The following is a 25,846-nucleotide window of genomic DNA, read 5'->3' as shown; positions in this document are numbered from 1 at the left end:
CACAACAGTGGTGGTAAAAAAAATTCAAAAGAAAATGTGCCTTTAGTTTGCTATGATCTATATACTTTTTTTCTCTCTCTACTTTTAAACATTAATTAAAACTTTGTTGCTATTCCTGTCCTATTGTAAATTGTAGCACATTACTTTTTACTGCCAAGATGTGTATCAAATTCCATTGTAATGATGTTTCAACATGTCTTTGCTAAGGACAGTGCAGTCAAATCTCATTTAACATTCGCAGTGTTCTGATAACACAAAGACCCTGTTGGACAAGCAGTTATGTTATTTGACTCAAAGTACTCTGAGTTAATGCATAGGAACATTTATTTCTGATAAGAAGTATAAAATATTAAGGTCCATTAAAATTCATAATAATGAAACTTGACTGTAAATGTAGAAGCTTGGTTATTCAATTTTAAGTATATTTTAATGAAACCAGATGACTGCTCATCTTGCATTCTCTCTGGCTGAGAACTTTGATCTTTCACATTACTAGTTCCAACTTAGTAACTTTTTTGCTACGTTGGCATTGTATCTTAAAGCAGAAGTTCGAAACACTTAGATAAACTTTTAAGTTTTTGACACTGAGATAATGCAGGTTCTCAGTAAGCATAAGATTACTTGGGAAGAATCCAGTCTAAAATTCTAAAGCCTGGTCGATGTGAACAAGGGCAGAGGACAATGGGAGGTCGGCTACAATGACGCAGATTGACAGGATTAGTCAAAAGCACAGCAGGAAGGCCTGAAAATGCAGGTTCAACAGCTGGGGCAGCAAATGCCCTTTCACAGGTGTGCAACATTTGTGGCTTTATGATTCCAGAATCTATCTCTGTACTTTCCTTACATCACACTTGAGTGCAGATTCTCATTTATCAAACCTCAAAGCAAAACTGTGGACTTGTAACTTTTCCAACTGAACCTCTTAAATATTTACCAGTCACATATTCATGGCTGTCATAGATTACAGTGAGAATCAAGACCCAAAATTGGAATACTATCACCATCCATTTTTCTTTTCTGATGCACTCAAAGTAAATGACCCCCTTGAATTTTAAGAGAATAAGCAAGTTGATACAATCAATAGTTAAGATGTAACTCATTCTGTGTGATGCTCTTAAAATGGTTTCTCGTTATTAATTATTTTGTTGGCTGTGGTTAAAGTTTAATTAACCAATCCCTTCTGCACTGACAAGCATGTTTTTCATAATTTTACAGTGGTCATATATTATATATACCCTGACAATTTAAAAACAATTTTTACAATTTTAATTTTTTTTTAAATGTGAAAAAAATACACAGGAATAATTTCTGAGGAAATAAACACAGGGTCTTCATAACTAATAATTCTGGAATAATTAATACCATAAATTACAATCCTCAGTCATTTGTTACATTTGTATAATATACACAGTACCAAAGTAAAATGCTTTGAATGTATTCATGCTTCGATTAAAGAACATTGAATTTTAAGGATTCTTTATTGGGTACCTCTCTTCCATTTAGTTTTTCCAAGATCAATAAGGATATATCTAATCCAATATTCAAAATATATATTGCAAATCTAGTTCCAATTTAGGAAGTGTTTTTAATTTTAAAAACTTTGGTTAATCTAGTGCTAGTTCTCAATTATTTTATTCGTCCATCAATAATTGATCAATCTTTCTCTATATGGAAACGTTGTCCATCCTTAGAAATCTATTGGAAAGAAATTCTTAATATCTAGCTATGACCTGATCCAATAAGTGCTCTTTTTGGAGTTATTAAATCAGACAGAGGGAGTTTTTCCTGTAGCGTGCAATGGGTTGTGGCCTTCTCTACATTGTTGGCTATAAGAGCCATCTTATTCAAATAGAAAGACTCTAGACCTCCAACAGTGTTTCTCTCATATTATGTACTATTTAGGAAAAAAAATAGATATCACATATTTGATTCATTGATGAAATTTGAAGATACATGGTGACCTTTTAATATCTTATTTTCTTTAGATGTAAATATTTTTAATGTGATTAGATGTACTCACTCTTGCAGATGAGATATAGTCTTACCTTTGCTTTTTTGATCCACGGAGTGAATCAAAGCTACAAAATATATGTAACACTCGTGTGTGTGTGTGTGTGTGTGTGTGTGTGTGTGTGTGTGTGTGTGTGTGTGTGTGTGTGTGTGTGTGAGGATATATCTATACATCTAATGTCTTTTCTGTCTTTACCCAATGCAGTGGAGTGGGGACCGAATTTATATTGTTTGAAGTTTTATCTTGGTATAAATACATAAGTGTTAATGTTTTTTCAGTTTTGTTGTCTTTTCTTCATTTTACTCCCTTATATTAAAAAAACTGAAAGAGAGAAGAATTTTAAAAAATAAATATTATAACTCAGTGGGAGTACCATCACAGAAGGATTAGAATGATTCAGGCTTGTGGCTCCTCACTATCTTTACCAAGAGCAATGAGGGACAGACAATAAATGTTGCCTTTACTAACAATGCCAAGATCACAAATGATAGAAAAAAACACATCTGGCTGACTAAATTCAGCAATAACTTTTGAAAAAGCTTGAGGTTAACATCCAGGATTAACTAATTTAAACATATACAAATAAATAATCAGTCGGGAAGCAGGGCAATAATCATGATCACTTTAGTGTTCAATTGGCTTTGATCTGAGAGCATGTATGGAAAAAATGCTTGGCTCTCATGTCAGTCTTGCCTAACCAAATGTGAAGAGAGGGAATGCGCAAAGGAACAATCCCTTACCTGCTGTGTTAAATAAATAACAAATAATTCCACTGTCATTGTCTAAGACAAACAAATGTACTTAACTGTGGACAAAAGCTATGGGGAAGTGTTTTTGTTAAATTCCCATAACTTTATGAATTCACATGCATAATACATGTCATTAGACACTTAGATTTTTTTTGGATAATATTAAGCATCTGTCACAAAAGCAACACCATGACCTTTATTGCTAAAAGTCTATGAATCTTAAAATGACAATCTATCCCCTATAATTTATTTGCAAATAGTTATTGGGATTCTGATCCTACATTTAATTAGCTGATAATTTTTTTTTCACTAAATTATTTTACTGCAGGGAATGGCACACAGTCACATTGCTCAGCAATAACAGTTCTGATAGGTAGAGTTTTAAAAAAAAACTGTAATATAGATGACATAGAATTATGAGAACAGAGTTGAGTTGGAACAGTAAAATGCTAATTATTGATTGCACCTTTCTTGAGACCTTTGAAATCAGAGAAACATGGTCATAATTATGTTTTTTCCTCCTTATTTTTAAGTAAAAGATAATGTTAATTATTAATGATGAAAGGAAGGTAAATATAAACTGCATGATTTAAAAATTGCTGCATTAAGGATGTTTTAATTTTAAATGAAAATGCTAATGTTATTCTAAGCAGATCAGATTAAAATGATCCTTACTGTGAGTTATTGTAACCCATATTTTATGTTATATTGCCAATGAAATGTGGAAAGATCTGCAAGAGATACACTTCTAGCTGTAAATGTTACCAAAAAAAAAACCTGTAAACTAAATGATAAAAACTAATCATTTTCTTTCAGAGTGAATCATGATTTCCAATTTCTTTTACATTTACAAAAGGAACAGGCAAGACAGTCACTTTCACAAAAAGAAATCACTTCTGTCTTGAATGTTTGGGAATATCTGCATTTCAGTTGACAGTAATTAGCATTAACTAATAAAAAGCACTCACATTGCCACTCCAAAGAATTCATGTTTTGCTGTTGATATGACAATGTCTGCTGCACACAGAACTTTGAGGTAGTCGTCTTTACTGCTTTGGTAGCCCCAGTGCAAAACAGAGGAACCCAATTCCCTTCTGGCCTCAGCAAAGATGTCTTTAATGAGAAAAAAATATTCAACAATTCAATATGGTGCAAAATTAACTCGTATGTCAGCTTTGCCTCGTCTAAAGTTCAGGTTAATTAGCTTCTGCTTATTTTATAGAACTTCTCAGAGTTGTTTGCTTGTATAATCAAGGCAAGGAAGCAGAACCAAATGCTGAGGTGCAAAAGCTGACAGAAGCAAGGGCTGCCTCAACATCCTCCCCTCTATGAAAAGCCAACTGTCTGCTTCATAAAACTCGCTTAGCAGACAGTGAAACAAAATGGACTGTAAAGTTCGTTAAATGAAAATATTAAAAAAGAATTAAGCTAATGGAGATAAAATTAAAAGAAATGAGGCAACAAAAACATCACACCAAAAATGGCATCACTGTGACAGCTAAGTTTCCTAATGACGGACTGCATTCGGAAAAATTAAATGGCATTCCATGCTTAAATTTCTTTGGAAAGTAATGATCCATGAATGATGCTCACTCCAGGCATTTAGAAGTAGGAAAAAAAATGCTCAACAACAACAAAGAGGATTCAGAGACCGACAGATTTTTTGCAACAATGAAGGTGTTTTTTTTTCTTTGGTAGGGGGCGAGTTGAGGAAGGAAAGCTTTTATTTCATGCAGAAGCAATACCTGGTACATCTGTAAAGGTCTCGCCAAGGACAGAAACTTCAAAGGTTAGTCCATTTTCCTTCAGCTTCAATAAGGTCTTGAAGAAGAGTTCAGGGTCTTTGTCATGCTCCCTTAAAACAAAGCAAAGTTCAAACTAGTTAGAGGGCTTGACAAGTTAAATAAGGAAGCATTTGTTAAGTCATGAAAAAAATACAGACACCTTATGTTTGGGAAAACTGCTTTCCATTTTAAACCCATTCAAAAAAGTTTGGCTGCAACATAACTTAGTTGTCAAGAATTCTTTATAATCCTTTACATGCATTTGTTCAATTATACTGTGTCCATATTGTGATGGTTGGCAAAAACTAGTTAAGAGTTTGACACTGTGAGGGAGAAAATTTAGCACACACAGTTGAAATGACAAGATTGTTGAAATACCCTACACTAATGACTGCGTTTTTGCTGATTCTAATTTAGCTCCCTCACACTGCCAAGTTCAGTACTCCTCCAGCTTGGTTCATTGATGAAGTCAGCAGGACTATTTATTTATAAAATAACTTCATCCCTTGGCCTTTCCCTAAAATAAATTGTAGGATATGAAAATAGAACACAATTCTATATAATTTTTTTTTCAAAGGAGTAATGATTTTAAAGAGATAAAATTGATCAATATGAATAGTGGCCCAATAGTAATCGGCAGCACATTTGATTTGCATCCAGAGAACCAGAGAAGATTACAGCACAGAAACAGGCCCATTTGGCCCTTCTATTCTGTGCCAATCTATTTTTCTTGTCTCACCGGTCTGAACCCATCCTATAGTTCTCCATACACTTCCCATACATGTTCCGGTCCAAATTTTTCTTAAAAGTTAAAATTGAGCCCACATTCACCATTTTAGCTGGCAGCTCATTCCACACGTCCATCCATCCCTCCCTCTTTGTGTGAAATTGCATCTAAACATTTCCCCTTTCACCCTTAATCCATATCCTCTGGTTTATATCTCACCTCCCCTCAGTGGAAAAAAAAACCTTACCTACATTTACACTGTCTATCCCCCTCATAATTTTAAATACCTCTATCAAATCTCCCCTCATTCTTCTATGCTTCAAGGAATAAAGTCCTAATCTCTTTAACCTTTCCCCTTCAAATTAGGCCTTAAATTGTATCCAATGATCTTCCCACAAAAAAAATCCCAAGAATTCGTGCAAGAATTCATCTGCAGCACTTTTAAGAGTTAAATTTAATATAATGACCAAGTTAAGATCTGAGACACCAAATTTCCTGATTCTTCATTAGTTTTTACAACACAATAACATACAGAATGTTACATCAGATTCTGAACACAAAATAACTTCCCGATACTCTATGGTTACTTAGAAAGGTTCTCCAAAATAATTCATGTTGGTTGAAAGCAGTTAAGAGTATTTTTATATTAGTGCATACTGGCTCGAGTTTTGGATAAAAATTGGTTGAAGAAAGTTTACTGTTGCAATTTTGTGCAAAGTAGGACTGAAAGTGCAGGGAAGTCCTGTGACATAGATCAAATAAAACAAGCCAAAATACTTTAGCAACATCATATTGCTATTTATTCTTTGTCTTTTTAAAGGGAAAACATTCCCAATAAAATATATCCCATTTTAATTATAAATACTGGGTTTCAATAGAATTTTTATCCTTGGTGAAATTTTTATTAAAGTGCTAATTAGTGAAAGATGGATTCACAGGTTTATTGCGCAGTTCCCCATCACAACATTAATCAATCCTGCAATCAGAACATATTAATTTTTTTTATTTTAGCACTTGTCCAAGAAACATGAAATTCTCATTAACCCTCCGAGTTCCATCTATTTGCTATTTACATCCACCTTTTTTCAAAATTCCTCAAAGTGTAATATGAAAATGTTAAATGAGAAGTGGGTAGCCTAATCAATCCCTTCAATAGGAGATTTTCATGCACAAGGTAAAATTGCAGTTTATTTGTACGTGTTTATATCTCTAATAAGTACTAGTGAGAAAAAAATCCAATCACGCGATACGCAAGGTAAAGTCCAGATTCAACGTCTACTATATCTGAAAAATACAAATTATATTTTTTTTTGTGGATCAAGAACAGCATCATGTACAAGGACTGTAAATTTAGTCTACAACAGCATCTTGCTGAAGGTCAAATGTCTCTGCAACATTTTAATAATAATTTAAAGCAGCAACTCCAACTACACTATTTCTGCAGGGTTCATTTTAGGCTCCTAAGGTGTGGTATTAACAGAGCTTATTTATTTTAATTTGAGAGGCTCTTATTTGTCCATTCCCTTGTGGCAAGGCTGATTTCCATGATGATTCCTTTCTTAATTTTAATACCCTTTTTACTCATCATATAGACATTAGAATTTTGCAGAAAATAATGGAACTCCTGTGCAGAAAGAAAAGACAACTGAAGGGATGATAGTAAACTAGCTTTTGCAATTAATTGGTGTATGGTAGTGCACGTGTATGATAACAGAATTTTTCACCAAGGAAAGCGAGGTTAATTAATGTATGAGCTGCATTCACCAAGATGCTGAATTTAGTATTTTTCCCCAATGGTGTCTTAAGTGCCTTGATTTCCCAGTAATGACCTAGTTCTCCTAATGAGTAACATTAACCCCTGGCTGTATCTGTCCAGGACTTAATTGTCAACTGAACTGAAAGAGAGGAGTTTGCCGATCAGCAGGTATGTGGTACATTAACACATGTCAACTCAGGTCCTAATAAATAAATCTGTTGCCATAGGAATGGCAACATCAGTTGCATGACTGCTTCTCAATTTTGAATGTTTCGAGCAATGCAGTAGGACGTTTGTGGAGTAAATAATAAGAGTGGGGGTCTAGGGTTGAAATTACAAATATGTGGAAGAATATGAGGTGGGATGGTTAGAGCAATGCTATTACAGTGTCAGTGATCAAGACTGGGGTTAGAATCCTGTAGAGAATTTGTACACTATCCCCATGTCTGTGTGGGTTTCCTCCAGGTGCTCTGATTTTCTCCCACCGTCAAAAAAATGTACCTGGGGTGTAGGTTAATTGGGTGTAATTGGACAGCATGGGCTTTTGGGCTGAAAGGGCCTGTTACTGTGCTAGATGTCTAAATTTAATTTTTAAAATAATAAATGTAATAAAATATTAATAAATTAAAAATATGCTGCTTTCTCAGGTAATTCTTTGAAATTGTTAAATAGGTTTTCTTTAAGTGATGATCTTTCCTTCTGTAGTTATATTACCTACCCCATCATCCTTGCAGTTCAATAGCAAGTTTCTGATTCTGATTACGGCTCACAATTTGGTCATTTTTTTGGGCTCTTGTATCCCTTAATTAACAAACCTGACATTAAAGTAACCAGCCAGCAAGTGCACACAACCGGGTGGCATTTAAAGTGTTTTATCATGAAATTATCCCAACAGAGTCCATCCTGCAAGATAACATCATCATCAATACTCCATGCAAGACCCAACAGCTCAAGCACAATATTGCCTGCCATTTATCTGTTGTCAGCATAGGTTACAAACTGTAATCCTTGACTGCCTTGGAATTAGAATGTCTTTGATGTCCCCACAAGAGTTTTTTGCCTGAAGGCTTTACCAATGCTCTGCAGCTCAATGTTTATTCCTCGTAATCTTCCTCTCATCTCCAGGCTACTGGTGACAGATGGTTATGTGCGCACAATAGTGTTAGAGTTTGATATTTTTTGCTCTCTATACAACGAATATCTATCAGACGTGGGCCAAGAAAGATGACATAGCTCACTTAGGTATGACAACAAACAGCTTGAGTTGATGTTTTTTGTCTATTCTTCCCGTCTCCCTGTTTGTTCTCTTTCTAAAATTCTCAAAGGTAAAGTCTATTAACTTTGCCGGCTTTTATCAAAAACACAGAAAATGTTATTATTTTATATCACTGTGTCAATAGTTTATTCATGTTTGTTTCTATATGTTAATATATTCCCTATAATATCTGTACCTCAAATTATTAGATAAGACCATGAAATAAATGACTCGTTTATCTGTGTTTCGACTTCATGACCTGAAGCACACTAAAATTTACTGTGCTTTCATGATTTTTAAGGATTCCCTCAATATAAAGTATGCTGGCAATCACCTCTGTCTCTATTAATGTTTAAGAACATTAATTTTTTTTTAACATTAATTTTATTTTTTTTAAACTATTGCTTGCTCTATATTTTGTGCTGATGAAAAATAATTTAAAATAAATAAAAGGCATGGAATAATATCTGCATTATGGATCAAGGATTTCAGGTATAGTTGATGTATTTCACAGCTTTGTATCACTATATGCTTGAGAATAAAAATACTGACATTAACCTTTTGTTTAAAAAAAAATCATTATCAAAACATAATTAGTAAACTAATTTTAGGTCAATTCTTCCCCTGTTAAAGCTTTATACCATATCACCAGAAATGTCACATTTTGTTTCTCAAGGCCCTGGAGTCAAAGATGAAAATCCCTTTAGATACCAGCTGCTGCAGATCAGCTATGAAAGCTTCTGGAGTTTTAATGTAGTGGAAGTCAAATCTGCGTAAAGGCGATTTACTTTTCTGTTGCGCGTACTGACTACTTCACCTGTAAGCAGTTGTTCAATAAAATCTGACCTGCTGATCCATCTCAAGCGTCTTCATCCAGACACCTCATAATCTAGGATGAAGTAGACTCTAATCAGGCCACATGCAGATTAGACAGGCTAAGAGGTTACTGGGACAAAATGTTCACATTCACCACTGGAAAATTATTGGGCATCAAGTCCATTCACCCTTACAACCACTGCAGTTTAATCTCAATTTATTCGTCTCTAACAGCACTGAAAATTGAACTGAATGATTGCACAGTTGTGATTAGCTGAGCAGCAGATTCTGCTCTGTTTAGAAGAGATGAGAAATCCAGTTTAGTCAGTGATAAGATGTGGACAGTCGCTCTGAAGAGACAGAGATAATTTAAGTTTATAGGTTACCTTGGAAGTACATTACTCACCACCTGTGTGGCCAGACAATGTGTAAAGGTTTATGCTGGGAATCAACATCTTGATTTTCCTCCAAATTCCAACTGAACATTCTGCAGGGGTTAAAGGCCACACGTTCCTTATCTTCTCCTCCTTGATAAGTACTTGTACATTCACTTTTCTTGATGTGGCTCAGATCCTCGAGTGATTCTGATGGGCTTGATAGTTCTCCCCTTTTTTCAGCAGGTTGAGATTCCAGGATTGAGGAACTGTTTCTCATCAATCCATCATCTGGTTTACACTTTTGCAAAGCAATCAAGGCCTCTAAATCCTTACAGTCTTCAATGTCTTGAATATCAGTCATCTGAAGATTTTGGCAAAGTTTATGTGCTGGCAGAAATCTGAAGCGAGAGTAGATTATGATGCAATGCAGGCTGAAGAAATCATGGCACAAGCAAAAGGACACAGTAGTTAAAAAGAATATGAAAATTATGTGTAGTATGGGAAATGAATAATTGGTAAATAAAATAATTTAAATGAATATTACACAGTTTTTCCACTTTAAATAATTCATCCAAAACAATTGCTTTTAATGTATTAGCATTACAAGGATAATCTGTTATTTTTCTCATAAACTATAATCAACAGTCATATACATATGCACCAATGCTATCTTAATACCACACTTGGGATTTTCAGTGACATGGAACTACACAGAATAAATGACAGAAATGGACTATTCAGTCCAACTAGTTGACACTGTTGTTTATGGTTTGATGGAGCCTCTTCCTGCCATCCAAATCTACTATTGCAACACGCTTGTCGTTTCTCCAGCCTCCCCTAAAGTGCAACCATCATAGTCACCTCAACTAGTTCCTTTACAGAAGCTTTCCACCCTGCCAAAAATTCTTTGGGTAAGGAAATTTCTTCTGAATCCTCTGCTGGATTCACAGAATTGTTACTCACCAAAGGCGGCCATTTGGCCAGTAGACTCCACACCACTTCTTTGTATGGACAATTAATTCTAAAGCTGCATCCCTGCTCTCCCTTAATGCTGCAAAGTATTGTCCTTATTCATGCTAACTGTACATTAAATTTGGCTTCATAGAATTCCACATCCAAATCTTGTTGAGTAAAACAAAAATCTTCAAATTTAGTCCTTTTGCTAATCATCTTCATTCTATGTCTTTTGAATCTTGACCTTTCTGTCAATGAGTACAGTTTTTTTTCTTTCGCTCATCTATATGATTCAACAGATTTTTTGCAACTTCCTTTAGTTCAAGAAGAACAATCCCTGCCCATTGCTTTTACACTCTCTCTCTCTAAAGCGTTTAAACCTTTCTTCATGCACAGCACCAGAAATAAACACAACACACTTCACTACATTCAAGGAAATTCTCTGTATCCACTTCATCAAAACCTTCAGTAATTTCAAAAATCTTTAATTAGGTCACCATATCTGTTCACCAATATGTGTTACATTACATTTATGGGATAATCCTTGTAAATAATTTCTATATTCTATCCAGTGCTTCTTAAAATGTGGTGATCAAATGGGTTACCCAGTTAGCGTAGCAGTTAGCACAATGCTATTACAGTGCCAGCAACTCGGGTTCGAATCCAGCACTGCCCATAAGGAGTTTGTATACACTCCGTGTCTACTCTCCGGGTGCTCTCGCTTCCTCCAAACACCTTCAAAATGTATAAGGCTTGAAGGTCTAATGGGTGTAATTGGGCAGCATGGGCATGAGGGCCAGAAAGGCCTGATACTGTGCAGTAATCCAAACACAGGCGAATTAAGGTTCAATGCAGTTAATGAGTCCACATTTAAAAAAAAAAATAACAGTCAAAGAACTTGCTTAAAAAATTTAGCTGAACTGATTATCTGTACATGTGTATCAGATATGTGTGCCCAAATTATCCAATATCTAATTATACCAAACAGGACTCTGAGTTCTGCTTTTTTGTAGTGTGGCACAGTAGCTAGTGCAACACTGTTAACAATGTCTGCGATCATGACCTGGGCTTGAATTCTGTACTGTCTGTAAGGAGCTTGTACGTTCTCCCAGTGATTGCATGGATTTTCCCCAGCTGCTGTTTTCCTCCCACCATTCGAAACGTACCGGGAGTCATAGGTCAATTGGGTGGCACAGGCTTGTGGGCTGAAAGGGCCTGTTACTGCGGTGTATATCTAAATTTAAATTTTCTCAGAAGAGCAAGTAATTTTGAACTTTTATTTGCTTGGGGTAGTATGCTGAATGGCATAAGAATCATCAGGCCACTTTAACAATACCTCTAAGAGCAGCACAGTAAATGGCAACAGCTACGTTTTAATCATCTAATTTCAGTTCCTTTGTCTGTAGAGATAGAACTCATGGTTAAAACACACAGAAAGAGTATAGTTAGGCTTGTATCCAGTTGAAGAGATTTCAAGAATTAAATGGGAAATTGCATAAAATAACTTAATGCATCAGCATTTCTATTGATCTGTTTACGTGGAAATGTTTGTTTGCCTTTCTTCAACTACAATTTTCTACGCAGCTGAGATGCAAAACAGTTATGTGACCTACACTTACTGACATTAAAAGGATCACACTTTCTGAGGAAATGTTTGGTTACGTGCTATAACTGTGATCTTCATTCTGAGCTCTTCTGTGGATTTGCGTGAGGATCATCATTCATGTTACTGACGTGTTACCATGTGTTTACTCTGTAACTAAAAAGGGGAATCTTGGAGAAGAAAAATAAAATGTGCGGCTTGTCAGATGATGTGAAGTGATTGCTTTTTTTAAAAAAAAATGGATTGATTCAAGACAGACATCGTTATTGAATGAAGATCTACCGGGACCAATGCCTGAAGAGGGCGCACAGAATCAGTGAACCGGTGCAGACTCGAAAGGCCAACATGGCCTGTTTCCGCTCCGTAAATGGTTATATGGTTATATTATGCCAGGGATAATACAAACCTCTAAATTACTGTTATATGGTTAAACTAGTCACTTTTAGGATTAGTTCCATCATGTTCATATTGTGGAAAAGAAATTTATAGAAAATTCTGAACTTTGTTATATTTTCTCCCAGACCCATAAAAAAAGCAGTACTTCATCTGAAATCCACACTTTAAGAGGTCATTCACAATATTTCAGCTTTTAATGCATGTAAGTGTCATGCTTATGTTTATCTTTGAATGAAGAGGACACATGAGAGAATTGTAATCAATTTACCTTTGCTAAAACAGAAAAATGTTTGTTCCAAAGTAAAGTAACATTTAAAAACATTAACATGCTTTTAATTTGGCAACAAACAATCTTTGAATTGAGTAAAAATACACCAAAATGTTGGAGGAACTCAGCTGGTCTTTTCAGCATCCATAAAAAGCAAATATTATTGCCAACATTTCAAGGAATAAACTGAAATTCAATTCAATCTTTGAATTGAATTTCGAAGTTACCATAATTTTATTTTGGTAGTTAATTTTTCTCAAACTTTATTTGATCACCTCGATTTCTTTTTTTTTTAAATTAAATTATCCAGATAAAGTTACAAAATCCATGGATAATCAATGCACAGAACTGAATTAAGTCTCTCAGACATGTTGTTTGTATGTGCCTTTGAATGAAAGGAGAGAGAGGATGGTATGTCTGTTAACTCCTATTTTCATGATACAGGCCAGTGCCATAGCATTTCTTTTTAAATATAGAAAAACTTTACAGCTGATTGTAATGCAAATACTCAATAAAAGCTTCATTCTCATGTAACAGATGATAACTGAAGCATTCAATGAGCTTTCCTTTCCTCCCTTTCTTAGGACATTGCTTTTTAAAATGAGGAAATGTCTCTCCTCAGCTTTGCAGTGAGCTTTCTCTATTGTTAAATGTACAGACAAACCAAGAACTAACCTTCCTGATATTGTATGTTGTAGACAAAAAAAAAACTACATACAAAAATGCATTAGTGCTACTTTGTCACAAAGAAAAATATATACTTCCAAATGCAATCTGCCATGTGGAAATTCTCAAAGCATTTTATCAAACCTCTTGCATTCAGAAATGGGTTCATTGTTAAGTTGTCATAATTTTTTCATTAAGATTGCAATCTGAGCAACTGATGTAATTGGATTCATGGGTACCATATAGGGAGCTGAAGAGGACGAATACAGGTATACCCTACTTTATAAATACTCATTTTAAGCAAATTAGCTTTTTACGAAGAAACCGATGTCTGCTATCCGGAAGAAATTTGAATGGGTTTTCGCTTTTATGAAAATAGCCTTCAATTGTAGTAAATGGGTCTTCACTTTACGCCATTTTGGCATACGAAAGGTTTTATAGAACTGCTCTACATTTGGAAAGTGAGGTGTATTTTTTTTTTACATGATACAAAATATGCCTTGAATCATGCACAATCATACAACATGTAATCTCTCAATTGTTGTACACGAGTCCAATTCAAGTGTTCAAAATGGTGATATTGATTAGTTCAACTTCAATTTGTTAAAAAAAATCAAACATTGTAAGATAAATTGCTGTATACCAGATACAATATCAGAAATGCAAGACAAAATTTCTAAATGAATTTGTCTCTTTATAAATATCAAATTATTTTCTTTTTGCTTGAAAAGATGCATAATAATTAGCAGTTCAGCAATGAATTGAAATTACAATTTTATGACTGCAGCATCAGTGTTCTCACTTTGGAACCACTTGAAGGCCATAAATAGTTCTTATTTAGAAAGTTGTAACGTTTACTACAAGCACAGTATCTCTTCAGTCAATTGCATAGTCTGTCAACACCAAATCTAATTTAACTGCCAAAATTTCTTTCAAAATATACTAATTACATTATTATCTTTCTTTGGCTTGGTTTCGCGGACGAAGATTAATGGAGGGGTAATGTCCACGTCAGCTGCAGGCTCGTTTGTGGCTGACAAGTCCGATGCGGGACAGGCAGACACGGATGCAAGGGAAAATTGGTTGGTTGGGGTTGGGTGTTGGGTTTTTCCTCCTTTGTCTTTTGTCAGTGAGGTGGGCTCTGCGGTCTTCTTCAAAGGAGGTTGCTGCCCGCCGAACTGTGAGGCGCCAAGATGCACGGTTTGAGACGATATCAGCCCACTGGCGGTGGTCAATGTGGCAGGCACCAAGAGATTTCTTTAGGCAGTCCTTGTACCTCTTCTTTGGTTCACCTCTGTCTCCGTGGCCAGTGGAGAGCTCACCATATAACACGATCTTGGGAAGGCGATGGTCCTCCATTCTGGAGACGTGACCTACCCAGCGCAGTTGGATCTTCAGCAGCGTGGATTCGATGCTGTCGGCCTCTGCCATCTCGAGTACTTCGATGTTGGTGATGAAGTCACTCCAATGAATGTTGAGGATGGAGCAGAGACAACGCTGGTGGAAGCGTTCTTGGAGCCGTAGGTGATGCCGGTAGAGGACCCATGATTCGGAGCCGAACAGGAGTGTGGGTATGACAATCAACTGAAAAACCTCACAAAAAAAAACATTATTATACAGTCCTGTATAATATTAATGGTAATACAGTCCTGTACCTTCACTCAGATTCATATTCTTTTTCATCAGACAGAAAGGACCAACTTCTAAAGCAGTCAGTAACTTGAGGGAAGCGGTGTGTGGAGGCATGAATTTAAATTAATTGGCAGGATTAAAAAGTACTTTGGGAAACAAAGAAATCAAACAAGAGATGGAGATCTGGAAATGACTTCCTGAAAAGGTCATGGAGAGATAAAGCCTTGCCAGACTTCAATTGTACCTGAAGAACCATAACTCTGCATTTAAGGATTAAAAGCTGGAAAATGGGATTTATTTCAATTCAACAATGCTCAATAGCCTCTTATGTCTTCAATTTCTCATTCCATTCACTTTCCATATTGGATCTTCCATTGCTATTGTCTAATCCTCTGCAAACAGCCACTAACATATTTATCTGCATTGACAGTTCTTAACTTTAATTTATATTTAATTTTGCAGTACTTTTATTTCTTTATAGTTTTTAAGTATGCAATATACTTTGCAAATACTTTGTGAAAATAAGCCATTTGGTTAATATATTGGAGTAACCATTCAATCAATATTCATATTTATTGGAGAGAATAATATTAAAATAAAATCCAAAATTGAATCCATATTTAAGAACATAGGGGTTATAACAGCACCATCTTGGCAGTTATAATAATTTGTATGTCTACAAAGAATGCCAAGACTTCAGTCACTACTTCTCCTGCCTGAGGAACTGTCCTCCATAGAATTAGATTGCCTGGACCTTTGTCCCTTGAGTGCTACCATTCTAATGTTTAGTTAACTAGTATTTGCTGAAGCAGAATTGCTGGAGTCTGCAGCAGGCAATTGAACACTTCTTACTCACCTGGCCATTCCAATTCTTTCTATGCTCTAAACAACCATCAGGGTCAAATCTGACAGACATCTGTTTTTGTTGCTGATGCCTCCAGCTGTACCCAGTCGTGCCAGCTAAAATACAAAATAGGAAGCCCCTCGAAGAAGATCTATGGCTCAAGTGAAAGCTCATGGGATCCAAAATGAAGTTGAAAATTGGATTATCAATTGGTTAGATAATAGGACAGCTGTGACCCATAAAGTAATAAATGAATATTTATTAACAGCCTCAACAAAGGTATTATATTGAGAATGGCTAAGTTTGTAGTTAATGCTAAGTTATGAGGCAAGGTAAGAAAATGGGACAAGAATGAAAAAGACCTGGGGAACTAACCAGAAGACTTGAACAATTGAAAAAAAAAACAAATAATGTGGAGAAAAGAAACATGCATAATTTACATTCACAAAATTATAATGTTTTTTAAATTTTTTAATTTAAAATTTTTAATTAAATTTAGATGTATGGCACGCTAACAGGCCCTTTCGGCCCATGAGTCTGTGCCGCCCAAATTACACCCAACTAAACTACAACTACAGTATGTTTTGAACCCATATTATATGAATGTGATTCCCAATCTTTCTGCATAAAAATCTCACATGCTGACACTTGCTGAAATATATGTTCCCCCCCACCACCACCAAAAAAAATGACTGTTATTAAAGTCTCACAAAGCCCTCTAATGTTTGGTACATACCCCAGCCTCACAGCACATACTCCATTCCGTCCCACCAACTCCCCTCCACCCCAGGAGTTCTGTATCCCAAGCTCAGATCCAATGTAATATGATATACCATCTGGTAAAAAATACTTTTTTATGGCTTGGAAAGAAAGTTTAAGAAAACACAAACTAAAAGGAAAGTAAAATACTGGAATATACATAAAACATACAAAAATATAATATGATCTAGGGGTAAAATAAATCCAAATCTTTAAGAGAACCACACTTGGAATATCATATCCAACAACCAAAACATAACAGCTTTGAAAAATATCTGAAAGAAAGCAACAATTAAAACACAAGGCATTAAATCAAGCAACTATTGAGAGATAAACATTCCACATAAATGTCATAAAACAAGTCTTAAGATCAAGGATCTTAACGGATTAGGATATAACCATTAGAAGTTAAGCTGCTAACATAATAAAGGACCCATCCCACCGTGGTCATACTCTCTTCTTCCTCTTTCCATCAGGCTGAGGATACATGGATTTGGAAACACAAAAGTTCAGAGTCAAGGACAGTTTCTTCTCTGTTGTTATGATCTCTCACTGACAACAGTTGATCTTTTGCATTGTTTTAATATACTTTTCTACATTTCCTGCACTATTTTACCTATTGCCTAGTCCTTCCACTATCATTTGTTTATTTGCTTATTTGTCATTTTTGGACGACCTGCAGAAAGAGTTGACCTGCCTAGATAGCAGGCAAAACAACATTTTTACTAGGCAAAACAACATTTTTACGACATCTTGGTGTATTTGACAATAAACCATTCAATACAATTTAACTAATCACTACCCCAAACTAAGTGCCTTGAGCTACATTAGAATTCCATCTTGCAAATTAATTTGGATTATTTCCTTTTTTAAACAAAATTGCCTTAACTAAACAAACAGTAAATTGTTGATTTGAAAGATCTAGCCGTAGCATAAAAATAGGTAACATAGGAAGTAGGAACAGGAGTAGGCCAAAAATGGCCCATCGAGCCTGCTCCGCCATTCAATAAGATCATGGCTGATCTAATTTATGACGTAACTCCACCTACCTGCCTTCTCCCCATATCCCCTAATTCCTCTATCATGTAAAAATTTATCTAACCAAATTTTAAATATGTTTAATGAAGCAGCCTCAACCACTTCACTGGTTAGAGAATTCCAAACATTCACTACTCTCTGGGAAAAAACTATTTTTCCTCATCTCTGTCCTAAATCTACTCCCCCGAATCTTGAGACTGTGTCCTCTCGTTTTAGTTTCCCCGGCTCAAAAAACCTTCCTACATCTATCCTATCCATACCCTTCATAATCCTATATGTTTCTATAAGATCTCCTCTCATTCTTCTGAACTCGAGCGAATACAATCCTAGACGATTTAATCTTTCATCATAAGTCAACCCCTTCATCCCAGGGATCAACCTAGTAAACTTCCTCTGGACCGTTTCGAAAGCCAGTATATCCTTCCTCAAATATGGAGACCAGAACTGGACACAGTACTCCAGGTGCGGTCTTACCAGTACCTTATACAGTTGCAACATTACCTCCCTACTTCTGAATTCAATTCCTCTAGCAATGAAGGCCAACATTCCATTTGCCTTCTTAATAACCTGCTGCACCTGCAACCTAACTTTTTTGTGACTCATGCACAAGCACTGCCAAGTCCCTCTGAACAACAGCATGCTGTAGTTTTTCATCCTTTAAATAATATTGAGCTCTTTTATTTTTCTTGCCGAAGTGGATAACCTCACACTTACAAACATTGTACTCCATCTGCCAGACCTTTGCCCACTCATCCAGCTTAACTATATCCCTCTGCAGACTCTCCACATCCTCATTACAATTTGATCTTACACTCAATTTGGTGTCATCCGCAAACTTGGCTACACCACATTTTGTCCCCTCCTCCAAGTCATCAATGTAAATGATGAACAGTTGTGGGCCTAGCACCGACCCCTGCGGCACCCCACTTACCACTCTCTGCCAACCTGAAAAACTCCCACTTATCCCGACTCTCTGCATCCTGTTAGACAACCAATTTTCGATCCATGCCAATATACTTCCCCGGACTCCACTTTCCTGTAACTTATTGATAAGTCTTTTGTGCGGCACCTTATCAAACACTTTCTGGAAATCCAAATATACAACATCAACCTGTTCCCCTCTATCCACCGCACCCATTATATCCTCAAAGAATCCTAACAAGTTTGTCAAACAAGATCTTCCCTTTCTAAAACCATGCTGCGTCTGCCTGATTGAACCCTTACATTCCAAAAGTTTCACTATTTCATCTTTAATGACAGCTTCAAGCATTTTTCCAAATACAGATGTCAAGCTAATTGGCTGATAATTTCCAGTCTTCTGCCTACATCCCTTCTTAAAAAGTGGCGTGACATTTGATCTCTTCCAGTCTGCCGGGACCTGCCCAGAATCAATTATAACTTCTGCCATTTCCTTCAGAACCCTTGGATGCATATCATCAGGACCAGGTGATTAGTTTCTCCATCACTACTTCCTTAGTAACAACTATTTTATCAAGGCCCTCCCCAACATTTGCATCCTTAACTCCGCACTTGGGCATGCTGGATGTGTCTTCCACCGTGAAGACTGACACAAAATATTTGTTCAATGCCTCGGCCATTTCTTCATTTTTTGCTACCAGTTTTCCTTTCTCATCTTCCAAGGATCCTATGTTAACTCTGGCCACCCTCTTCTGTTTTATATAATTATAAAATTTTTTGCTTTCTGTTTTTATATTTTGTGCCAATTTACTTTCATAATCCTTTTTCCCATTTCTTATTACCTGGTTTGTAACCCCTTGTTGTCTCTTAAATTTATCCCAATCTTCCAGTTTCCCACTGCTCTTTGCAGCTTTGTACACATGTGCCTTCAATTTTATACTCTCCTTTATTTCTTTTGTTAACCACAGTTGATTTTTCCCTCCCTTTGTACCCTTTTTCCTAACCGAATATATTTTTGTTGAGCATTACAAAATATTTCTTTGAAAATCTTCTACTGTTCCTCAACTGTTTCATCAATTAGCCTGTGCTCCCAGTCCACTCTGCCCAATTCCTCCCTCATCCTATGGTAGTCGCCCTGTTTAAGCATAATATATTAGTTTTAGATCTAACTATTTCCCCTTCCATCTGAATGAGAAATTCAATCATACTATGATCACTATTTCCCAGATGGTCTCTGACTATTACATCATTTACTCTACCTATCTCCTTGCACAACACTAGATCCAGAAGAGCATTTTTTCTTGTTGGCTCCTTAACATGCTGCTCAAGAAAGCTATCACGGAATCACGGATGCACTCTATGAAGTCCTCTTACCTCCCAATGCATCAGTCTTGAAAGTCTTAACAGTTGGAAAATAATTATTGCATAAAACCAAACAATAATACTTGTTTATGCCATTCTTAGGACTTCAGGAGTTGAGTTCCAGGGAGAGATTAAACAGGTAAGGACTTTATTTCTTGGAGTGTAGAAAAATGAGGGGATATTTGAGAGAGGTTTAAAAATTATGATGGGTATAGACAGAGTAAATGCAAAACCAGCTCTTTCCACTTAGATTAGGAGAGATAAGTACAAGAGGACATTGCTTTAATGTGAAAGGGGAAAGGTTTAGAGGAAACATTAGGGGGACCCTCTTCACTCAGAGAGTGGTGGGAGTGTGGAATGAGCTGCCATCTGACATGGTAAATGCGGGCTCATTCTTAAGTTTTAAGAATAAATTGGATAGATTCAAGGATAGGAGTGGTCTGAAGGGTTACAGAATGGGTGTAGGTCAGTGGAACTAGTGGAATGATGTTTCGGCACAGACTAGAAGGGCTGAATGGCCTGTTTTCTATGCTGCAGTGGTCTATGGTTCTCCAGAGAAATTTAAAAAAAGAGGAATAAATTCTCAGGATTAAATAAATGGGAGAAAGATTTTGTAAATTTAACAGTAACTTTGGTTTAAAAATAGAAAGATTTTTCATTTCAGGTACATCTCTGAATTCTATCAGCGAAATGGTCAGCGACTAAAAGATTGTACTGGAGACAGTGAAAAAAGGAAGCTTTGCTCATTGTAATGTATCTGGAGATTTTGTGCAACCCAATGGCTGTTTATCTTCACTTCTTTATCAGAAAATTCAGAAGGGTAATTAATCCCTTGTGGACATTTTGAAGGACTATATGATTGATCATTGTACTATTACAGTAATACCTAATCCTATTTCTGATCCTTCTGTTCCATAAACTGTAAATAAGTCTGTTAGTTAATTAACCACAATACAAATCCATGAAGTCCAATCCAAAGATTACTGTAACTGGAGCAAATACCATTGGCCCCAGATCATGCATTGATCTCCAAGGGTAGAATATGTAAATTTACAACTTTTGGATCAAGGGCACCATAATATTTATACAATTCATAAAAAAAAAAGTACAAATAGCTTGGACAAGTGGAATCGAAATAATAATATAGAAATTCTCATTGCGCCAAATCATGGAGCGAGGTAAATTGTGATAATATTGGGAGTAGTTACAGGACTGGATGCTTTGAAGGAAGAACATACATGTGAATAAAAATATTAAACATTAACTTTTGGAAATAGAAGAGCAAAATCCACTTTAAAAATGCAATGTTAGAAAGTCTCTTGCTAGCTCAAAAAATCCAAAAGTGTTTTGGAGGAATGTTGGTGTGCAGATGCGCACAAGTAATTAATAATTGATAAAGCCACCAAGAGGCAAGTTGAATTTGTTGTCCATTTTCTTGGGGTAAGTATGCAATATTGAACATAAAATAAGTTCTGATTTATTTGTGGGATTTATTTATACAAAAAAAAAACTGATGGAGAAGGAAGAGTGTCAGTTTTCTAGGATTTTGTTAGGTACGATCAATAACTGAAGACAACCTAGAAAATATAACCTAGAAAAATTATCTATTCAATAGAGCTGTTTACAATGGTGGCCAAACCAAATTTAAAATATTCATAAAATGAATTAATGGAGATGTAGATTTTTAAAAAAAAAAACTACAGGTAATCAGAACACAGGTACTTCCTCAAAATATGGTTAGATTTCTTGAAAAAGAAAAATGTTTGTGACTATTATGAGCAGACAGAAGTGTGGAAGTGGCTGTTTCATTTAATAACGACTGTTTTATCTTCACATGTCCTATTTACATACTACTGCATTTATGCTGTAACCACTTTCAGTTCTTGTTTCTTAAATTTTGGATTTTGCCCAATACATTAAAGGATCCTCTCAGAAACTTGTGCAAAATACCCAGTAGCAATAAAACAGTTCACAGAAAGTAATCATGGTCATCACTCAACTTTGTAGGTTACTTGTTCAATGTCTTAGAAGCTGTCTATTACACATAAAAGCTTAGAGTACATCAGAAGTATGTGCACCTCAAGTCCTGTTTGAAAACTTGATCCAGCTTCTACAAGTGAAAAGTATTCCGGCTGCAGCACAGCCTGGTTGGGGAATGTGAATGCCCAGGAATACAGAAGGCTCCAGCAGGTAAGAAATGTATCATTCCTTGAAGAAGGGCTCAGGCCAGAAACATTGGTTATATATCTTTACCTCTTATGGATGCTGCAAGACTGGCTGATGTTCCTTCAGCATTTACTGTGTGTTTTTAGCCACATCATCGGCTCTGATCTCGTACCCACTGAATATATCTATGTGAAAGCTATCTCAAGAAGACAGCTAACATTATAAAGGGCCATCATCACCCTGGTTACAACCTCTTCTCAATGCTAACTTTTGGCAGAAGGTATACACACATGAAGATCGGCACATCTAGGTTCAAGAACAGTTTCTTTCCAACAGCTAACAGGCTCCTGTACCTCCTCTTGTTACACTTATATGGCACTGTGATGGGCCCAGAGGACTCCAAAACCCAGCAGCAATAGAAATTCACCAAGACAAATGGTTACTTAAACAAAAGTTACTTTTAATTTTCTTTAAACACAAAAACAGGATCAAACTTTAACATTACTATTATCTTAACTTAACCTCCTTCTAATTCTAAGCGCATGTGTATATATTGTGTGTGTGTGTATAAGTTCACAAAAGTTATTTGATTCACAGTCCAATCTCACTTCTCACTCCTCCAAGTTCACCAGTATCAGGCAATTCTTATACTGTGCACAGAATTTAACATTTATGAATTTCACCAGGCTTTGGTGCTTGAAAGGTAAATGGTTACCACTTAGGAAGGTTCTTGTCAGTTTCATGTAGCACAGCAGCGTTGCCGTCTAGTATGATGTAAAACATACATGCCAAACAGTGATGTTGCTCTGTACACAATAATTGCAGATTTGTTTTAATGGAATGCTCGAGTTACTTTGAAGCATAATAGGAGCATAGAATTGTCAACATCTTGGAGTTTTGAAACTTCTAATTGAACTATAGCTATATGGTAAATTCTCAATGCTGGATGTAACTGAAATACAGACTAGTGATAGCTGGCTGTATGCTAACATATGAATAAACTGCTTTTGGTGAGATATTACTACTCCCTTGTACAGTTGAATTTGCTTTTGTTAATATAGTTTTCTGTTCTTAAAAACTTTAGTCAAAATACATTTACATTACTGCAATATGCATTGCTGAAAGCACAATGGACTTGAAGGATGAAGCATTGCACTACAATTAATTGCTGGATGGTGAGGATGATGGGGAAGCTAAAGGGACATCCCGGGGCGTCGGGAGTTTGGGTACACGAGTGGTCAGGGCATCATGAGTTCGGATGCATGGGCAGACGGGACCTTGGGAGTTTGAGTTGCTGTCCATCCAGTTGATACCGATACCAAGACCCTGTCAGTCCGCAACCACCTGCTCTGGTCTCTCTTCAACCTCTTCAATCTGAACTTATGCTATCTGGGCTTCATTGCCACATCTACTTGGTCAAAGTGAGGGTGGGGAGCCTGGAGATGGAGGCAGGATGGGTGGGCGGTGGGGCAGGGATAGAAGAGGGAGTCAAGGGAAGGGAATGGAAGCGAGAAACTGGGGTGGGATGGAAGCAAAGCCGAGTGGGGAAATGGGTGGAATGGAAGGTTAGTTGGGTCGAGGAGTGGAAGAGGAAGCCGGGAGAAGGGTGGAAGGGGAGATGGGGAAGTGAGGCATGGAAGAGGGAGTCAGGGTGGGGGTGGAAGGGGTGCCAGGGAGGGGTGGGTGGTGGTGTAAAGTGGAGTTGGAGATTCACGGATTAAGTTTTTGTATTTTTTATGTCTAGGACTATGGATTTATGTCGCACACATAAGATGTCATCACGACATCGTCTTCCCTTCTCTTTTGACCTGACAACATGGCTCAACCTTTTAGACTGGGCCCGCTTTGCCTTTCAGGCCCCCTTATCCGCCTTCAATGCATTCACACAGGCAGGTGAAGCATTCAAAAGGCGGATGATCCTCAGCTTGAATCCTCTGTGTCAAAAGGGTAAGGGACTTCTCTGACACCACAGATTATCTGCACTATTGCAAAGTACTTTTTTTTTGCATGTGGAGAACTCTGAATATTTCTTTGTATTTATTGTCTCCTTTTAATTCAATTATGTACATTGTTGTAGTTGTTTTCCCAAGGTACCCATTTGGCATAGCAAGTAAGAATTATAGTACATATGCTCATTGTACAATGTGTATGACAATAAACTCATTATTTCATTATCGTTATATGTCAGATAACCTGCCATTCTGTTTCTTGTGGTAGTGCACAATATAAGACAGTGGGAATTTCCATGTGTTAAAAGTTGGATGCATTTAAGTTTACCACACAAAGATTTGAATGGATATTTGCCCCACAATGAGACTTTTTAAATTCATTAAAATCAATAGGCAACTGGGCATCCTCTTGATATTTAACATGCTGAGTCATAGCTTGGTGCCCTCATCAGAAGGTGCCTTATTAAAACTGCAGTCAATGACCTACTTAATTAAAATTGTCATATTCATTTGAATATTTGGTATTAAACCCCTATTAAATTCAGATGCCACATTCATCTGGAGACCTCAAACATATTGCAGATGCTCAAAAAGAAAAATCTAATCTGGTAAAGGCCTGAACCATAGCTGATCACCAAACAGAGCACTAAATATTATTTGACAGGGCTCCATCTAGTCAGTTTGAATGTGGATTTTCAGGAAACCAAATTTCCTCTTGTTGCTTTGATTATTTTGTGCCACATGCTGGTCCTCAAACAGGAGAGCACACACTCTTTTCCTCATCATCTACTAATTCTGTGGTCAGATAATATACAAGGATAGCAGAGGGACATTCTCCAAAGTTTAATCTAGAGGACTTTGTTTCTTTCTCTTTCTGGCATCTGCTTTCTTAACCAATCAGAAAGTAGTTTCAAGTGCTGACTTCCATAAATTGGGAAAAGACAGGGTACAGATGCTAATACTAAATAATTCTGAATTTGTTGACAATTTTGAAGTTTCCAGTTTGTTTACAGATCCCTGCCAAATTCTCAGTCTGTGTACACTCATAGTGCTGGTTAGAGATCAGATAAAGTCGCATCAGAAAATTCAAGAAGCTCAAAATCATTCAGACAATGTGCCCTGCTTATTTGGCAACCCATCGTGCCATGACTGCAGTATGTACCTTCAGCAAGTTGTATCGCAGAATCCAAGCAACAACCTCTCCCAAACAGAAGGACAAGCAGCAAGCGAGTAGGAATACTAACGTATTCAAGTTCGCCCTACAATTATATCCCACCTTAACTTGAAAAAAAATACTGTGTCTCATCTGTTGTCAATTGATCTAAATCCTGGAACTACCTATTCATTAACACATAATAATTTAAACTCGGGGCATACATCTGTTAAATTCAGTGATGATAATAAATTAGGGAACAACAACAGACATATAGTAAAAGTTAAATGAAATTTATGATGAAAATGTAATTTTCAACTTGCAAGTATTTTGTACTATATATTGAAATGTTTTATTCTGTACACTGTAGATTTTGTAAAACGAGTATATGGGATTAAAGATTTTTGCAACCTCACCACAACCAACGGACAAAGCAGATTATACATGCTGCTTTCACAAGAGTTTAAAACAGAGAATGCAGATTAAATATGTTCAGAATGTTCTGGACAACTATTGTATACAAAGCAAACACTTCAACAATGAAGAAAGAATGGGTAATGTAGACTGGAACAACTTTAGCTGTACTTTCTTGAAAGGAGGTAATCCGTTTGGTCCTTACTGTATATTCTGTGGTATATCAAAGGTATGTCTTGAAAAACCATT

The 25,846-nt window shown here is 36.4% G+C and overlaps 1 protein-coding gene and 1 long non-coding RNA gene across 18 annotated transcripts in view; one reads left to right on the top strand and one right to left on the bottom strand.

Annotated features, from left to right (window-relative positions):
• gtdc1 (glycosyltransferase-like domain containing 1) overlaps window positions 1–25,846 on the bottom strand; it is a 406,530-nt gene that overhangs the window by 74,322 nt on the left and 306,362 nt on the right. For 13 of the 15 annotated variants that reach the window (XR_011356672.1, XM_069935022.1, XM_069935015.1 and 10 more), the window contains 3 exons: window positions 9,505–9,873; window positions 4,506–4,615; window positions 3,729–3,873 (listed from right to left, as the gene is read on the bottom strand). Coding sequence is in view for 14 of the 15 variants with exons in the window: in XM_069935022.1 (XP_069791123.1) it covers window positions 3,729–3,873; window positions 4,506–4,615; window positions 9,505–9,873 (624 nt within the window). In the remaining variant the exon portion in view is untranslated. The remainder of the gene's footprint in view (window positions 1–3,728; window positions 3,874–4,505; window positions 4,616–9,504; window positions 9,874–25,846) is intronic. The other 2 variants (XM_069935027.1, XM_069935026.1) reach the window with 1 other exon arrangement.
• LOC138761977 (uncharacterized) lies at window positions 637–20,057 on the top strand. 3 transcript variants are annotated; one of them, XR_011356678.1, is made up of 3 exons: window positions 637–789; window positions 4,459–4,549; window positions 20,018–20,057. It is a non-coding gene; the product is annotated as an uncharacterized lncRNA (long non-coding RNA). The 3 variants fall into 3 exon arrangements; XR_011356676.1 differs by lacking the exon at window positions 20,018–20,057 and adding an exon at window positions 8,959–9,122; XR_011356677.1 differs by lacking the exon at window positions 20,018–20,057 and adding an exon at window positions 7,923–7,994.

Source organism: Narcine bancroftii, chromosome 4 (genome assembly GCF_036971445.1).
Source record: "Narcine bancroftii isolate sNarBan1 chromosome 4, sNarBan1.hap1, whole genome shotgun sequence".
Taxonomy (NCBI): Eukaryota; Metazoa; Chordata; class Chondrichthyes; order Torpediniformes; family Narcinidae; genus Narcine; species Narcine bancroftii.
This window is presented reverse-complemented; position numbering and strand designations above follow the sequence as displayed.